The following is a 17,133-nucleotide window of genomic DNA, read 5'->3' on the forward strand; positions in this document are numbered from 1 at the left end:
ATATAACAGCTGATGCCGTAATAAACAATAGTATTTTTGGATTGAGATGATATTTTTTAAATTAAATAGTTGATTACGGGCTCTTGTGACTGGTCCTCCGCTATGTCAGTGTTGCAAACCGAACTATAATTATAGTACATTTTGGTCCGCGTACTATCAAAAATTTATAGTACGTCAAAATTATCGCAATTTTGAAAAATGGAATTGAATTCGCCGGTTAGCATATTTTTACATTTTCAACACATCCTATAATTTTTGCCGAAATACTACCATTTCTTGGACCGCGTGCTATAATTCGATGACAAAAAGATAGCTGAATTCAACAATGGCGACTGACAGTCAAAGACAGCGGACGACCAGTCACAGGAACCTGATTACGTACTAACATTTACTTTTTGGTTTTCGATGGATTCAATACTCCAATGAACTAATTTTCATTACCTACAGGTTTGTCCAGAGAATACAAGAATAATGGGAAGTGCATTATTGACCTTCTGAGAGTAGTTGTAAAAAGGTAGGATTCACGAGTGCGGAGAAATATGGGGTATACTTAAACATGTACGAAAGAATAAGTTATTTTTAAATATTTACATCTACCTTACTGCATTTAAGTTTATCACGTAAATACAACGTGCTGTCAATATTGGTATTTTAGGTTTTATGGCTTTCACAAATTTTAGTAATAAACCAAAACTACCAGTAGTCTTGATCTAGGACAGTGATGCACAAACCGCGGCCCGCATGTGGCCCAAAATAAATACTTCAATAGACAAATTTCTAATTTCCTATATACTAACTATCGTGCAAATACATAATATGTATGCAATGCCGACTGGAAAGTAATTTGTAGTAGCTGATAAATTAAAAATAATTAAATATATATACCGTCCAGTATAATTATCATTATTTTTCAACACTTCCCCACTTCGGCCCGTGAAAAATTAGAAAATATATAAATTAGCCCTTCTTTCAAATAGGTTGTGAACCACTGGTCATGGGCAGGGGTCGGCAGTTTGTCAAATGAGAAGAGCCAAATTGTCAAAAAAACAGAATAACAAAGGTACCAGAGAGCCGCATATATGTAAAATACATATGTATATGGATTTTAAGAAGGAAAAATTTCAAGATTTTTTATTAAAAAAATTAATTAGACCCGGCGTCCATGCATCGCTTTTGATAGCTTTACTATATCTGGCAAATAGTTACTTATTTTTAATTGAATAATTACATGAATGTAAATTTTCATCCATCATTCTGCTTGTTTATTTTTTATTTGGTACATAGATGAAAATGTTTGTTCGCATTTATATGTAGAGGCAAAGATTGTGGGAATTCTAAAAGCTAGTTTTTTTAACGCGTCATGTGTTTCAGGCAAACTATTCCATATATCAAATATTATTGTTTAAATTTTAGGCAGTTGTTTTATAGCTGTCCACTTGTGCTGAAAGGTCAAAACTCATAAATTACATATAAGGCTGTTTTAGATGAGGTGAAATTGGAGTTGATGTCTGAAGAACCACAATCGTCTATGCAAAGAGCCGCATGCTGCTCGAGCTGCTTCTTCCGACCCCTGGTCTAGGGCAACTGGGTTTAGCAATTTCTTTCTTATTTATCTGTTTCGTGGGTTTAACATACATATTATCATATTTATATATTCATCATCAGCTGAGATCAATCCAATGCTAAATGAAGACCTCTTTACAGATCTTTGCGCTCCTCACATATATCCACCAAATTCATAACAAAATTTATTTAGTCCATTACACGAATGTCTGTAGTTTATTAGAATTTAAAGCATTATTTGTTATTACAATAATAAATGATTTTATTTTGGATATTATATGCATAAATAAAACAATAGTATTCGTAATCATAATTTATATTTAACAAATTCGGAAGCTTGTACTAAATACATAAAAATATAGAATTATTGCATACAAATTATATGATATGTAATTAATTCTCTGCAATACAAGCTATCAAAAATTCAGAATATTGTTTATTTTTAAAAAATTGGCCATTTTCTGTATAAAAGAAAAATAATGCACTTTGTTAATCATCAAAATAACAAAAAAATTACAAATATTCATTCACAAAAAGCGCAATGCAAACATTATTTTAAATATATTTTATTATACATATTTTTTGTACAGGCACATGCGGCACATAATTATAAATAAATACAATTTTGTGTACATATTGAAGTGAATAACATGAACGGGTTTAAAAAATATAAATATTTCAAGTATTTCATAATACCTTTAATTGTTTTATAATAATCATTGAAATGTACTTATTTTCATAAAAATATTAGACAGATTTACTATAGTAAACACATCTTTGGTTATAGCATATTACATTATGATGAATCATTAATAGAAACGATTATGAAAAAAATAATTATTATCAAAACTCAAATTAATAGATTCCATAAGCTTTAGGAAAGATTTGTACGTGTTGTGTTACATAAATGTTTGGTATATTAGCAGAAAATAACAATGACCTTATATCCCCGTTTACACAAAATGTGGATTTACTGCTGGCAGTATGTATTGTCGCGACCATAAAAATAAAAGGCAAACGTAACCATTTATGTAAAACACTTATATTGTCGTGCAAAACGCAACACTGCATGCATGGATCAAAAAAGTCCAGCGACTTCTGAATTTTCACGTAATAGTTGAAACATGCGCAACATATGCACATACGTGGTAGAATGATAATGGCGACCCTGGCATCAAAATATATTAAATACACCACACAGCACACAAAAATGCATGCATTGATATACTACTGGATGAATCATATGCTTCTTAAAATGACGCCCGATTTTCAGCGACTCGGCCAATGTTAAAACTTACTGTTTATTATGGGTAAGCCTGATCTAGCTTGCATCTTACTCTAACTAATAGTCAGCGCATGACGACTTGCTCTGTCTGCTTTGGGTTACAGCACCCTTAGGTTCACTATTCCAAGAACGCAAATTTAGTTTTACAGCCAGGGCAATACGGGTGAAATTCGGGAATCCATGTCAACGGACTTAACGCATTATACCTACAAGGAAATATTATAAGACGATATTCGTAATATCTTTTGTGGTACATTTTTAAAATGACACATGTATGGGAACTCCTCATCTAGTAGTATATCAATGCATGCATGCAACCACAAATGTCTCACTGAGATTTGAAAAAATATGAGACTGTGGCAATCAACATTTTTATGTGTAAACTGTTATTATTGCGAAAATTTAATTTGCACGATATTGCTGGCAGTAAATCCATGCATATGTATGCGGCTAATAGAGCAAATAATATTTCTGTTGAATGAATTTCAAATTAATATTAAACATCTTATTATAGAAATGTATAAGTTCCATTTTGCGTTTATATTAATTACAGAATATACACTATAATAATAATATTAGCTGGCATGCTCACAAATGTCTTACTAAATAAAATGGCAAGAAAATGATTTAGCAAACATTGTATGTAATAATTGATTTTCATTTTACTATACAGGCGATTTGGATGACAGTTTGCATAATATCACTTCATCACGGTAACTATGGTGATGAATTAAAATGTAGAAATATCACAATGAAGTTGTGTAAAATAACGGGATATGCGACACGCGGCTTAAGACTCAATTATATGATTTCGCCCACATTTACAATTATTGATTATTAGTAAAAAAGCTTATAAAAAAAAATCACAAATCGTTAGTAAATTCGACATGAAATATGCCGCTTTAGCTATACTTTATATGTATATATTGTTATGTTAATAGGCCACGAGAGATTCTAAAGTGATTTGATGATCTGGTTTCATTCTCGATTGAAGCTTTGTACAATTTAAAAGAAAAATACAATTTCATATTCTAACAGTCTTGTTTGAAATATAATAATAATTACTGAATTATATTGCAGATTATTTGGAGAGATTTTCTACGATTGCACATTGCATATGTAGCCGTCACTGCCGCCGACAAACACGCAACCTTCTTTTCCCACACATATCGTGTTGATACAGACACCTAAATCTAATGATGACGTCAGATCTATACTTCCAGATTCACTCACATTCCAAATCTTCAATATCTTATCCCATCCTCCGCTGTACAGTGTTACCGATCCGTCGGCTTTGAGTTCTGATCGCATTGCATTTATTATCATATTGTGTGCCTGAGGAATAAAGATTCCCATGTTAGACATTCATAAACATAAGATACAACATTTCATTGAAACAGATCGCTTTCCTTGTATATCAAAATTATTATCCAACTATTAGTTTCAAAATCGGTAATCGGGTTCTGATTCTGTAAGTACTTTTTATAATCAAATTCATTAGCTAAACAGAATTGAACCATAGGTTGATTGCAAAGTAGTTTATATTCATCAGTCGCATTTACCATATTTTACGACTAACTTTAAACATGATTTCTTTTTAATTTTAATGTTATTACGGCTATTTTATTTCACCCTTCACTTTTTATAATTATTTATTGATTATGTTTTTTAGCTGTCATGGTGTGTACTTCCTCCATTTTTCCTCAATGAAAAGTGTGAAAGATTCAAACAATATAATATGATGGAGGTTGTGTTCAACATTATTGACAGATTATGATAATAATAATAATATGCTTCCTGCATCAGTTTATGATATGAATTTATTGAAAGTTTGAAAATGATTTCGTAAGGTATATGAGTTTAAGAGACAAAAACCAATACTTACTTCAACCTCTCCAAGAAGTTTAAATTGATCTTCTTTATTATTATGGTGACAGAGTATTTTCTTTCCACACCTACTAGAAAAACATAATTTATCTCCCGCTAGACATACAGGTGATTTTCCAACCAGCGTTTGACGAGTCATATATCGCGTACTTTCCTCTAAAATAATAATATAACGTCAAAAATCACCCAAAATTTATTATGGATAATTTGTGTTGTTTTTAAATATTCAAATTTTGTTACCTGACATAAATTCAGTGACAACGACATCGAGATCTCTAACCGTGTACATTAAATTATCTTTGACAATCAGATCTTTTATCTCCTCTAATAAGTTGAAAATTAACTTTAATTTATCCTCCACAAATACTCCAACCTGAAAGCAAATAAAATCTTATAAGTACTTACATAATTTTACATTTTCCAAATGTGAATTGCAATGTCCCTGAAATGCCGACACATCTTCTGCGCAGTTCCAATTATAAAAACAATATTATGAAGTCGATGATAGATGAGCGAAAAAAATGAAAATAGCATTGCTGTCATTCACACCACACACTATTATATTATATTGTGGTTAATTATAAAGGTTTTATAAAGCATTCTGACCATTTGTATGACTTAATTAATTACCAATTACCTATAGACATAATACTTTTACATGACATCTTCCTTAGCCTTAGCAAAGATGAAGAAATAAGGTGCCAACTTTATAGGGAGACTTTAGACAATCTATTTGTTATTTTACATGAGGCACGTTTCTAAATTATACTATAATAACAAAAATTTAGACATATTATTTTTCATACATGTTTGGAAAGGCTTTCCACATAGTAGGCAATGTTTTTTTTTTATTTAAGTGATGGGTGACTGGTGATTGATCAATATGTAGTTAGGTACTTTATTAGGAATGTACCCTACTGAGTTGGATCTCTTTAGCAAATTGAAATTTGGAGTAGTTAGGACTAGTTAGTATTCATAACTCAAAATATCTAAAAACGTTAGTTGGGACCTTTATGTTTATCTCAACTCACATATTATTAAAGACGTAATTCATAATCATACTTAGATGCGTAAATATAAAAGATAAACAATCTGTGACTATAGGTTGCAAGTTCTTTCTCACTTCCGCCAACAATCATCATTTTCCACAAACAGTTTTTGCATTTGAAGCATGAGCAATAACTAGCACTACCATCATAGTTGACAGTTTCGTGTCATGGCCTTGACTATAGCGGGCCTTGGAATGAGCCCATGAGATTTTTGAAAGATGGACTAATTTGGACTGGCAACATTGACTTAATATACCAGGATATAGACTCATATGAAATCTCAGTATATTATGTTAGTAGAATAGGTAACAAAAAAGGATGTGAATTTACAATAATCACCATTATTGCAATAGAGTCACAGTTTATTTTTCAACTACACACAAGTGCGTTTTATGCATATGCAGTCGCATTAGCACAATAAGACTAAAATGCAGTAAAAACATGGATGTATATTGCAATAATGACCATTATTACTGTTATTTTTTCAACCACATATATCTTTATTTATCAGTGGCGAAGGGTGGAGGTAGGCTGTTATGATCCACCATAAATAGTGCACACTAAACTTTGTCAGTCATACGTATTTGTTTTCATTGAACTCAGGCTACAATTGACAGACGGTGTTGGTTAGTTTTTAAAATTCAATTAAACCGTGCGAAACCAAGCCATAATAGATAATAGTCATAAAATACTCGTCTATCTGTAAAATATCTAAAATTATGCCATTAAATCATATATTATTGTGGATATTTTATAGATAGAATAATATTTTTTATCTATTATTGTTTGGTTTAGGCTAGGGTTCTAATTCAAACAAATTAACCTACAACGTGTATAATATGTATTCCTAACCCAACTAAAACAAATAAGTACGAATGAAAAAGTGTAGATAATTTTGTCGGATAGCCCAAAGTATACCAAAACTATTATGATTTGGTTTAGACAGGGTTTACTTGATTTTTGAAAACTAACCAGCACCATCAGTAAATTGTAGTCTTAGTTCAATGAAAAAAAATACGTATGACTAACAAAGTTTAATGTGCACTATTTATGTCAGATCTTAACAGCCTACCTCCACCCTTCGCCACTGTCATTTATCTGTCTGCGAAAGAATGACATTTGTATGATCAAACCAAGGTGTATATGGGTTGGCACGGCAACAGCTGGAGCGGAGAAGGTACAATGCTGAACTCTGCAGTATGTAAGAATATTGCAACGATAGTTCTTTGGTTTTGTGCACTGTATAGATAACAATGAACTGACAAACTTGAGTGATATTCAGCATTTCAATAAGGCGTAGAAAAAAAGCAGACTAAATATTCAATGGATAGATGGATCAATGACTGTTGTATACTGGAGGTATTTAATTGGAAAACATTGGACAGAAGCAGGTCATTGTACTCTTTCCTGATGATTGTAAACTGATTTGTTGCAAAATTAGAATATGTATCTTCCATTAATGGAAGTGGAAAATCATTCATTATTAAATGAAAGAAAGTTAGAAGTGTTCTAGATAGTACACAAATGAAACCATTATCATTTCATTGGCCACAGGTGAGCCTATTTCATTTCCGATTTAATTCCTCCACATAAAAAAAATATGTTTTTGGCTTCTTCATAACAGTTTTTTAATGCAGACGATACTTACACTGCCTTTGTCATCGCCAGCATACAAAACTCCTTTGTGTACATACATAACCTCTACTTCATTTTCATAATTAATCAGATCCTTTTTAAAGTCTCCAGTTACAGCACACCAAGACTTAATGGTGCCATCATTGGATGACGAATAAAGAGTTGGAGTAGCACAAGTCGCAGTTGGCGGAGCAATGGCCATGCTATATACATTTACTGGGTGCGCCTGAAATTCTTTTAATAATTTAAAGTCTTCAGTCCATATCTGAAAATGTTAATGAAAACAATTAATTTCAATAATAGATTGCAATCATTCGTGAGTTGGGCTAAGTGCGCGTGAATGATTAATTAATTGGACAATCGTACTCAGCTGATAGTAGCATGAACCGTTTCTTCATCTGCCGAATAAATTCAGCGTGCATAAACACTATGGAATAGTATGATTTTGGACATATGGTAGTATATGCATTATCCGCATGGGGTCACTCAGCCGATTCAATCATAGGGAATGCGCGCTTACCCGCACTAGGACAGATGCGATCGGTTAGAAATCTGTGACAAAAAACGAATTTAAAATCAGCCGGCTTTGCTATCGTTCATGTGCGCTATTCCATACAATGTCGCTGTCGTAACTACCTGATTGTTAATCTACCGTTTAATTAACCGTTCATGCACGATTAGCCTTAAGACTGGTAAAATGTTCAGAAACAAGAGGTATTTAGCGAAATATGACTGATCATTTTAGGGTTGTTCCCGTATTCAAATTCCAAACTGGTTTTGAACGAGTAATATAATATGGATGACTATTCATTTATTTTGAAACATGTAAAAAGCATTAATTTGATGTTGTTATTACTGGCATTTTATCACTAACATCCAAATCCAACTTATTAACATCCATTGAATAGAACACCTTTAGCAATTAGGCCGAAACTGGCTTCCAACGGTTTTATAACAAGGAGTTGAGCTGCAACTTAGACAAATATTAATATTATGTTTTATTTAAGTACCTACTTAAATGTCTAAAATCAGGCATAAGGTGTGTAGCCGAATACCTGAATAATGGGTGAGTCACTATATTTTAATTCTCGATAATTGATAATAGAAAAAATATTGTAACTGCACACTGTCTGTCTTGATCCACCCAAGTTTGATTATTGGACTCCTTCTCCAGCCCTAACATTATATACATATATTAGGCTCTACCTAATTGTATAATTATCACTTTTACTACCTAGGTATATATTTTACTGTTGGTTGTGAACGATAATAACTCTTTTCTGCTATGACCCACCGCTTAGATGGGTGAATAGAAAGGAAAGGCTTGCAACCCACTACCCATCAACGATATTAAGCCTATTGGTAAGAACAAGTTAGACATTGACAGATTCAATAGGTACAGGCATGAAAATAAAGTAAAAATTTAAAACTACTGTTCATGGATGTGTGAAGTTTGCACATCATTCTGCCAATTTTGCTTGTCAAAAATGATTACTAATTTAATTGGAATAAAAATGACGGCTTGCTCGATAGATACCTTGATTTTCCCATCTTCTCCTCCGCTGTACAATTTGCCATCGTAATAGACGAGAGCCGCCACATCGGCCGAGTGCCGGTCTCCTTCTGATACGGTCGCTGATATGGAAGCCGACATAATAATATCGCCCTTGATTTGCCCCTGTATCTTTTCACTTTCGTTACAGGCTAAAATAAAAATACTTTCTTTACGCGCACCACAATTACTATCAACGACTTATATTGTTTATATTTACAATATATTATGAAAAATAATAATTACACATATATTTTTACGGTGGTGTTACGCACAGAGCACGTAAAGTACGACAACATGAAGTTTAGCAAACAACTAAGTACTCTGATTTCTGGATTTGGTTGATATTACACGCTATCAAAATCCACTGTCTTTACGCGTGTGACACAATATAGATATTTCTAATATTATTGTAAACGGCAAAAGTAGTACTACTTTATTTTAACCTCTACTAAAAATGATCGGAAAAGTGACAGTTCAAGTCAGACAGAGACAATAATTAACAGCCGACTAAAAATGGCAATTTTATTATTATTCCCACAGAATGTAAATAGAGAAAAATATTTTTAGTGAGCGCTACGCGTTTTCTTCTCGGATAGGGTTGCCATAATTATTATATTAGGTATAATTACAGGGCTCGAAATGGACCGGAACGCACCGGAGCGCCGTTCCTGTTCTTGAAATCGGTAAAATTATCGCTCCGTCTCGTGGAATAAATAATTTGACCATCTGAGCTGGATAGGCCATATAATAGAAAATCTAACACACTTATTTTTATGAAAAAAAAACACATAAACTTTGATAACTTCACTATGTAAAAATCTTCAGAAAACTGTAGAGCGCTCCGGTTCGTAATTTTTTCCATTTCGAGCGCTGGTATAATATTTTCCAAACACGCAAATTTTTCAAAGTAGGTACTACATACCTACTTGAGTTTTTCGTGCGAACTATTAATTTTTAACATCCATTTAGGTACATGGCCCCCACATCCTGAAGCGGGCCCCCAGGCTAAGATGTTTGGCGGGCTCCCTACCTATCGCTAAGGGTAAAGTCAATGTGACGCGCTGCAGTAGCGTTATCCAAATGGTGTATTTTTAGCGATTTTTAATATGTTCGAGTACATCCATTTGAATTATGGAGTTGTCGAGAGTGAGTCGAGTCGAGCACAGTAAAAAATTGCATCGTACAACCCAATAGTTTTAATTATTAATATTACCAAGTAAAATATCTCCCCAGGCGACTTTTTTACTATTAGAGCAAATTTGTGATCTGTGTTTATCTCACTTATTTGGTCGGCTCGCCACGCCGGGCCCCCAGGCTAAAGCCCTGTCAGCCCCCCACTTGTGGGGGCCATGCTTAGGTATATAACAGGGCTGGTGAACCTTTTTACGTACGCGAGCCAAAATTTCCCAAATATTATTTTTCGACTGTCTGACGTGCCGGACAGTTTTTCATGTGGAAACAATAGTTTTTTTTCAAATGATGATGTTCTAGATACCATCACAGAACATAGCACACATATAACTTTGTCACTTTTTCAATTAGGTACGCCATACATCTCGGTCCACCAATTTTGAAACTGTGCCAGAATTACTAGTATTAGATCCACCAACTTTTTATTTCTTGTTTGGTGCAGCCATTTTTTGTGGGTAGACAATATTATGAAATTGTTTGTTAATGTATAAAATTATGTAATTAGGTTCTTTACGCACAAATTCAGATGACAAACTCCGATCAGATGATGACGTATTCTCTCGCTACAGTGGTCTCAAGCATTGTAAACTGATCAAAATTAGATTTTCGCGGCGCGGCATCCCCCGCCGCCTTATGAGGCTAGTGCGATAATATTATAATAATATGTGACGCATAAAACCTAAGGATCGACCTATGCAATTATATTTACATAAAACGTAATGCTTATTCTTGAAGAGTATTTGCCTGCTATTTTTTAAACAATGCGATCTGTCATTTATTATTATTATTATAGATATATATTTTCTCTTCAAACATCTCATATCATCTCGCGTGCCATAGGTTCGCCACCACTTGTGTATAATATAATATTTTGGAGATAAATAGTGGAAGGCTAGGATTAACGGGATAAGAAATGAGCATCATTATTATTTCTTTATAAAAGCATATTTATTAAAAAAATATAAAAATATGTTTCACATCAATTTGATGTAATCATGTGAAATCAATACATAATAATACGTATGTACACACAAATAATAAATACAAATACGGCTAATAAATCCATTTACGGAAATATAATAATGTCATTCAATTTTGCCTTTTTATATTCCAATTAATAATATATTGTTCTCAATCCATTTTTTTTTCATATTGATTGATCGAAACACCTAGTTTACCAAACATTTTTTCATCGACTTTTAATTAATTTAAATAATATACTAGGTATGCGTATTAACGACGTCCAAATTCAATGTGCACTGGGATTTTAATGAGATGATAATGATTTTTTTTTAATATTTCTCTATGTGAGAAAATAGGAAAGAAATTTTGATTCTCTTTCAGTTGAACTTATATAAATGTTGATGAGTTTAACATTATAATACGAGGGTCATAAAACTACGTAACAAAGTAATTATCATCGTCGCTTTCTGGCCATTAGTCGATTGTATTTTTTTAAAGCCTATTTGAACAAATTCAGTTCTGTTTCTGATGTTTATCAAATCGGATGGATGGTGGTATTTTTTAATATCGACGATTTAATATGGGCCATCTCCTCCACTTGATGGTGGACCATATTCGTTGCTTGGGGGTGGTCCATATTCTTGCTGCGGTGGTGCGGCCGGGGGGTAGCCTTCTTGTTTCTATAAAAACAACATATCGTTATTTTTCATTTGAATTTCACACAAGTAAAAATGCTGATATTTCGGGACACAATTACATTATACAGTCTACTATCTATCTAATGTTGTTTAGCATTTGGGCAGTAGCAGGCAAAATGATTACGAATTGCAAATAAAATTATTGTATAAACAAATGCATATTTTTAGATAATACATTTAACATTCTACAATTTTCTTTTGTTTAATAATCTTCTTGGATAAGAAAACTGGTTGCCTAATACGAACATAAGAAATATTTTATGTAAAATTTCAAATAATATTGGTATTTGTAAATAATAAATAAATGTTGTAGATATGCTACTATTTTTTAATTGGGCTACAAAAAAATGTGAATCTTGGTCACCTCTCGAGATGGTTTCTTGACATACAACATACAATGGTAATAACATGTTGTTAGTCAGTTGCTCAACTTATTAAAACTATCCTTTGGATCCAAGAAGTAAACATACATTTTAAAATAAAATGTGAATTTTCCAGATACAGGAATCGAATCTTTGTCTCCACTCCAACTCTATGTCATTTATGGGTTCGAAGATACCGCGCAACACGTTCCGCTCATTTGAGCCCAACAATCTTTCCATATCGTGTTTGGTCATGCACCACATTTCCAAGCAATACATGACAAGTGGACATATCAGCGTTCTGTACAAGATCCATTGTCATCCAAGTGTCGGTTCAATACAACAAATGTCCTATATAAACGAAATGACAAATTAATAATTATTATGTACATGTATCAAAAAATAACCGTACCTGTGTCTTGTATCTGATGAAGTATACTTCTGGTTTTGAGGGTTGCGTCGGCACAGCAGTTGGGATGACGATATCAGGCTGCTCCTCCGGCTTCTTAACGAGGACGTAGATGAGCGTCTTCTGCTCATCCTGAGGCTGTACGGGGATCACCGGAGCGGTGGGCGTTGGAGGAGTTGGCGCTTTGATGAACACGATCTTGTAGTGCTTTTGAGGAGCAGGAACTGAGATATGTTTTCTGAAGAGAAATACAAGATTAAGAAATTAACACGTTTTTGTAACAAAATTCTCAGAAGTGTATAAGTACATACTTATCTACTTACGTAAATTATTTAACTAGAGAATGACAAACGTAAAACCACGTGATCGTTTACAATAAACCCGAAAGTAAGACCACTTTTTCCGATTCGCTTTCATACTAAGGCTTTATTTAATATTTTTGGTCCAAATCTATAAAAAATCATAAAACAACTTTGCAATATAGGGTTTGAATTGCGCATTGACGTCCTGTGGGGGTAGGCAGATTGAGCGTCGCTTGGGGGCGGCAGTTACTCGAAGGGCGGCAAGTCGAGGAGAATTATTTGGAATATATAGAAATAGCTACCTAAACTTAGTAATAACGAAAATATCTTTCCATTAAAAAATTCAGCTCACTGGTTTTGTCGGGTTCGCGATATCTAGTATACTTCCGTTGCCCTTCGACGTCCTTGGTGATCAGAAACGACACGTGCAGATTTGAGAATAATTACAATCTAATATTTTGTTAGTAATGTATCCATACAACATCACGAAATGATGATAAAAATACTGTATAAAAACATGAGGCGGCATTTTGGCGCTGCCTAGGGGCGGCATTTTATCTAGGGATGTCACTGGAATTGCAGATATCTTTGAGAATGTCCACGAATTGAAAGGTGCCCTGGCGGTGGGTAAGGTGGAAGAGCTTGGCAAAATTGTAAAGTTCTTTAACATAATTGGAGTGAAGACCTGATCGGCGGATCCCCTTCTAGAAGAGTAGAGGCGAATGTCAGCGAGTCACAGTCAATGCCTCGGTAAAATCACAAAAAAATATATGGTTTAAATAATAGTTCTAACTTCTAAGGAAGAGAAGACAACGTCAACCATTTACGTTTCAAAATTTGAGTAAAATATTCATAGACCCAAAGAAAGGAAAATCTTATGTTTAATGCCTACCAACCTGGAAACGCTTTGATTAATGCAAGATAAAGTTCCACAAAGCTTTTTATGACGCTACGCTTAAGAAGTTTAGATAGTAATAAAAATGCATTTGTTGCGATATTTAATCAGTTCCGTTACGGTTTTACGAACAGCTGCAGATAAAAACTGCTTGTGTATTCAAAACAAATCTAAACACTTTCCCGCGCATAATGACCCTCAAGACTTCATGCAATAAACCTCTGTTACGTGAATTTTCTTTCTGAGGCATAGCTCACGTACATTTTCGCCTTGCGATGGAACGCATAGTGGATATGAATTAATTACAGTTACGGTAGCTTCTTCGTAAACGTAATAGAAAAACAGTGCGACCCGATGTTTTTTTAATGTAGGTAACATTGATATTCTTATAAAATATTTTTGATACCACAGAATACATTATTTGTGTAAGTTCTTATATATTTCGGTTGATGTATTTTACAACGTTTTTCTTAGCTCGTATTATTATTTGTCCGGTGGTTGTTTATCCAGTACAAATTTCGCAATCGATTTTTAACTAACTTCCCGACTAGCTCGACATTTGAAACTTTTATAATATATCAGAACACGATGCCAATGCAGTATTTTAATACTTTTAGCCCTTTTTAAGTAGAATTGAATTAATTTTCAGTTAATTCTGTCTTGTATGAAAAGTTATTTCGGAAGAAATCCGTAATCCAATCCACTATTATTGGTTGCTAAGTGGGTGGTCATAGCAACTAAATTATTAATATATACGTGCGTTCTATGGAAATAAAAATGACATTTCAGTATTCTATATTTGTTTGTTTTTTATTTACTTCATTGTATATAAAAAGTTCGTTTTATCTTGTAATTATTTAATTATATTTTAATGTTTTTTTTGTTATATTACTGATACTGAATTATGTATTCGGTGATTATATGACCATAATATTAAAATTTCACTATAAAGTAATTTCCCAACAAGAAATACTCCGCCCCCCAGCCAGCCTCGAATAAAACGCTATTAGATAAAAAGTAACTGTTGATAAGTCATTAATTTATTCTTAATGAATGAATAAATTTGTTTATTGGGATGCGTTGTATGCGCTGACCCTCGACTGTCAACTGCACTGGATATAAATAAATCAGTCCTCCACGCTGAATAATAATTTTTCTTACCACTTGGAGAAGAGGCGAAAGTCGCGAATTACGTAATTATTGTCATTGCAGGTGATCGTTTGTATTACATTTGCAGAATATTAATGGAATCCGTTGGATTACGTCCATCTGTCATTATTTTATTCTGTCAGTGACACGATTCAAATTTATTGTGACATAACACGTTCGTTTCATAATAAAAATGATCCCGATTTAGTTGCGCAGTAGGTCAATAAATATGTTCATACTATACATTGTATTAATACTTCTTTAAAAGCTAAACCGTGTGTGTCTCAAAAACAGTTTGTTTATAATATTAAAATTGGCTTATTATATTATTTATTTTGCTCTAGCTCAGAGGGGGGCAAACTGCGGCCCGCCGGGTATTTTTTGCGGCCCACCATCATTAATTATTGTACTTATGATTACGAATAACTTCTTTATAATTTTTGAAAAAATATTGACAATAGATTAAAATTTGAAGAATTTGTTGTTTCGTAAATGTATTATATCATTACGTCTTCCTTGCGTCTCGTCTCACACTATGTAACCACTATTTTCTCCGTTGAACATCGATTTCAATAGATATTGATAGTGTGCCGACAGAGCTACAACTTGAGATTATTGATCTGCAGTGTGACACTGATTTAAGAGAATTACATCGTCGTGAAGAAATCTCCAAATTTTACAATGCCCTTAATTCAGACAAATTCGACCAACTTAAAGATTATGCAAGAAAAATGTTCGTAATTTTTGATCAACCTATATATGTGAACAAACATTTTCGATCATGAACCTCAATAAAAATTCTTTACGATCAAATATCTCCGATGCCCATTTACAAGCAGTTTTGAGAATATCAACTACAAAATTAACACCTGAATTTAAAAAAATGTACAACAGTTTCATTCTTCTCATTATTTTTTTTGTAATGTTTATTTTTCGTGATAATAAATAGAGTATATCTAAAAATGGTATTTTACTTGCGGCCCGCCGCTCATTTGAATTTTTGAATTTGGCCCTCCATCCTAAAAGTTTGCCCATCCCTGCTCTAGCTCGAGACTGAGAATAATACGAGTAGGAAGCTTCTAAATCGCGAGCAAGAAGAAAGATTTTAAATTTTAATAATAATTGAAGAATCGATATAATTATATAATATATTATTATTATTGACCTAGTTAGTTTTATTGGCTATGACATATTGTCTATGACAATATTAAATACATGAATAATTTTCACAAATTTATATCTGTGTTATTTGATCATTTTATTTTAAATTAAGAATTTACAAAAAATCTAGTCGCATTTCTTATTAGCCCTTACATTTAAAACTAGCGAGAAATTTCTGCAACGGTATTTTTAAGGGTGTGTAATGAAAGTCGATTCATTGTGTTTTTATTTTTCGTGACGTAATCTACTTTCTTTAAAAAGTAAGACATTCGAATCAAAATAATCGTTTAGTTTTAATTTCACTAAAATCTATTCTTATTACCTACTTACTTACAGGTTGTTTAATTTGGAAAAAAATGAGGAATTTTATTTTATGAAAATATAAAAGTTGATTTTACAAATGATTTAGATTGTTTATAGAAATAATTTTTATTAAATAATACTTAGGTACTTGCATCGGATCAAATTAGAGAATAAAGAATTAAGAATTGGGTCTATTAGTTTATTAATTCCATAAGATTTCGTATTTGAAATATGTGACAAAGTCATAATTATTTGTTAATGGATTCAAACGTTTTTATTGTGTTGTAATATGTATGTAATTGTAAAAAATATGTGTAATAAAATAATTAATAATTGATGATTCAAAACAACAAAATATCTTACCTTGGGGCATAATATTCTGGCTCTGGTGGTGGTACGTGGACGTATACGTGTTTGTGGATGACGGGGGCCTGCGCAGGGGGGCCGTAGACTGGAGCAGGGGGGCCATACCGTGACGGGGGCTCCGGTCGCGCCATCGCCAGTGACACTGCCGCCGCAAATACTACCTGTAGAGAAAAATGAAAATTCAATATTAAAAGCAGCCAGCTAAGGTTTTCCTTTCGCAAAATACTAAGTAGGCGTTAACATTTTGTTATTAGTTACATTCCTAATCTAAGTTATGAATCATTAGATGGTTTTCTTTCTTGTTATAATTTATGGTTTATTTATGCTATCATCACACCTATGTGATGTTAACTATTTTTT

The 17,133-nt window shown here is 33.0% G+C and overlaps 2 protein-coding genes across 2 annotated transcripts; both read right to left on the minus strand.

Moving 5' to 3' along the window:
- Window positions 1-1,871: 1,871 nt before the first annotated feature.
- On the minus strand, window positions 1,872-9,469 carry LOC147064405 (uncharacterized). Its single transcript, XM_085957436.1, has 5 exons — window positions 8,957-9,469; window positions 7,433-7,684; window positions 4,976-5,108; window positions 4,734-4,891; window positions 1,872-4,183 (listed from the first exon to the last, which is right to left on the minus strand). The coding sequence occupies exons 1-5, from the start codon at window positions 9,071-9,073 to the stop codon at window positions 3,947-3,949; spliced, it is 897 nt and encodes a 298-aa protein (XP_085813562.1). The 5' UTR covers window positions 9,074-9,469; the 3' UTR covers window positions 1,872-3,946.
- Window positions 9,470-11,703: 2,234 nt separating this feature from the next.
- On the minus strand, window positions 11,704-16,904 carry TwdlE (TweedleE). The gene is made up of 3 exons (XM_085957644.1): window positions 16,771-16,904; window positions 12,601-12,835; window positions 11,704-11,808 (listed from the first exon to the last, which is right to left on the minus strand). Exons 1-3 carry the CDS (start codon window positions 16,902-16,904, stop codon window positions 11,704-11,706), a joined length of 474 nt encoding a protein of 157 aa, XP_085813770.1.
- Window positions 16,905-17,133: the final 229 nt, after the last annotated feature.

This window comes from Rhyacophila brunnea, unplaced genomic scaffold, assembly GCF_057557595.1.
Source record: "Rhyacophila brunnea isolate RB1 unplaced genomic scaffold, BYU_Rbru_1.0 scaffold_7, whole genome shotgun sequence".
NCBI classification, from domain to species: domain Eukaryota; kingdom Metazoa; phylum Arthropoda; class Insecta; order Trichoptera; family Rhyacophilidae; genus Rhyacophila; species Rhyacophila brunnea.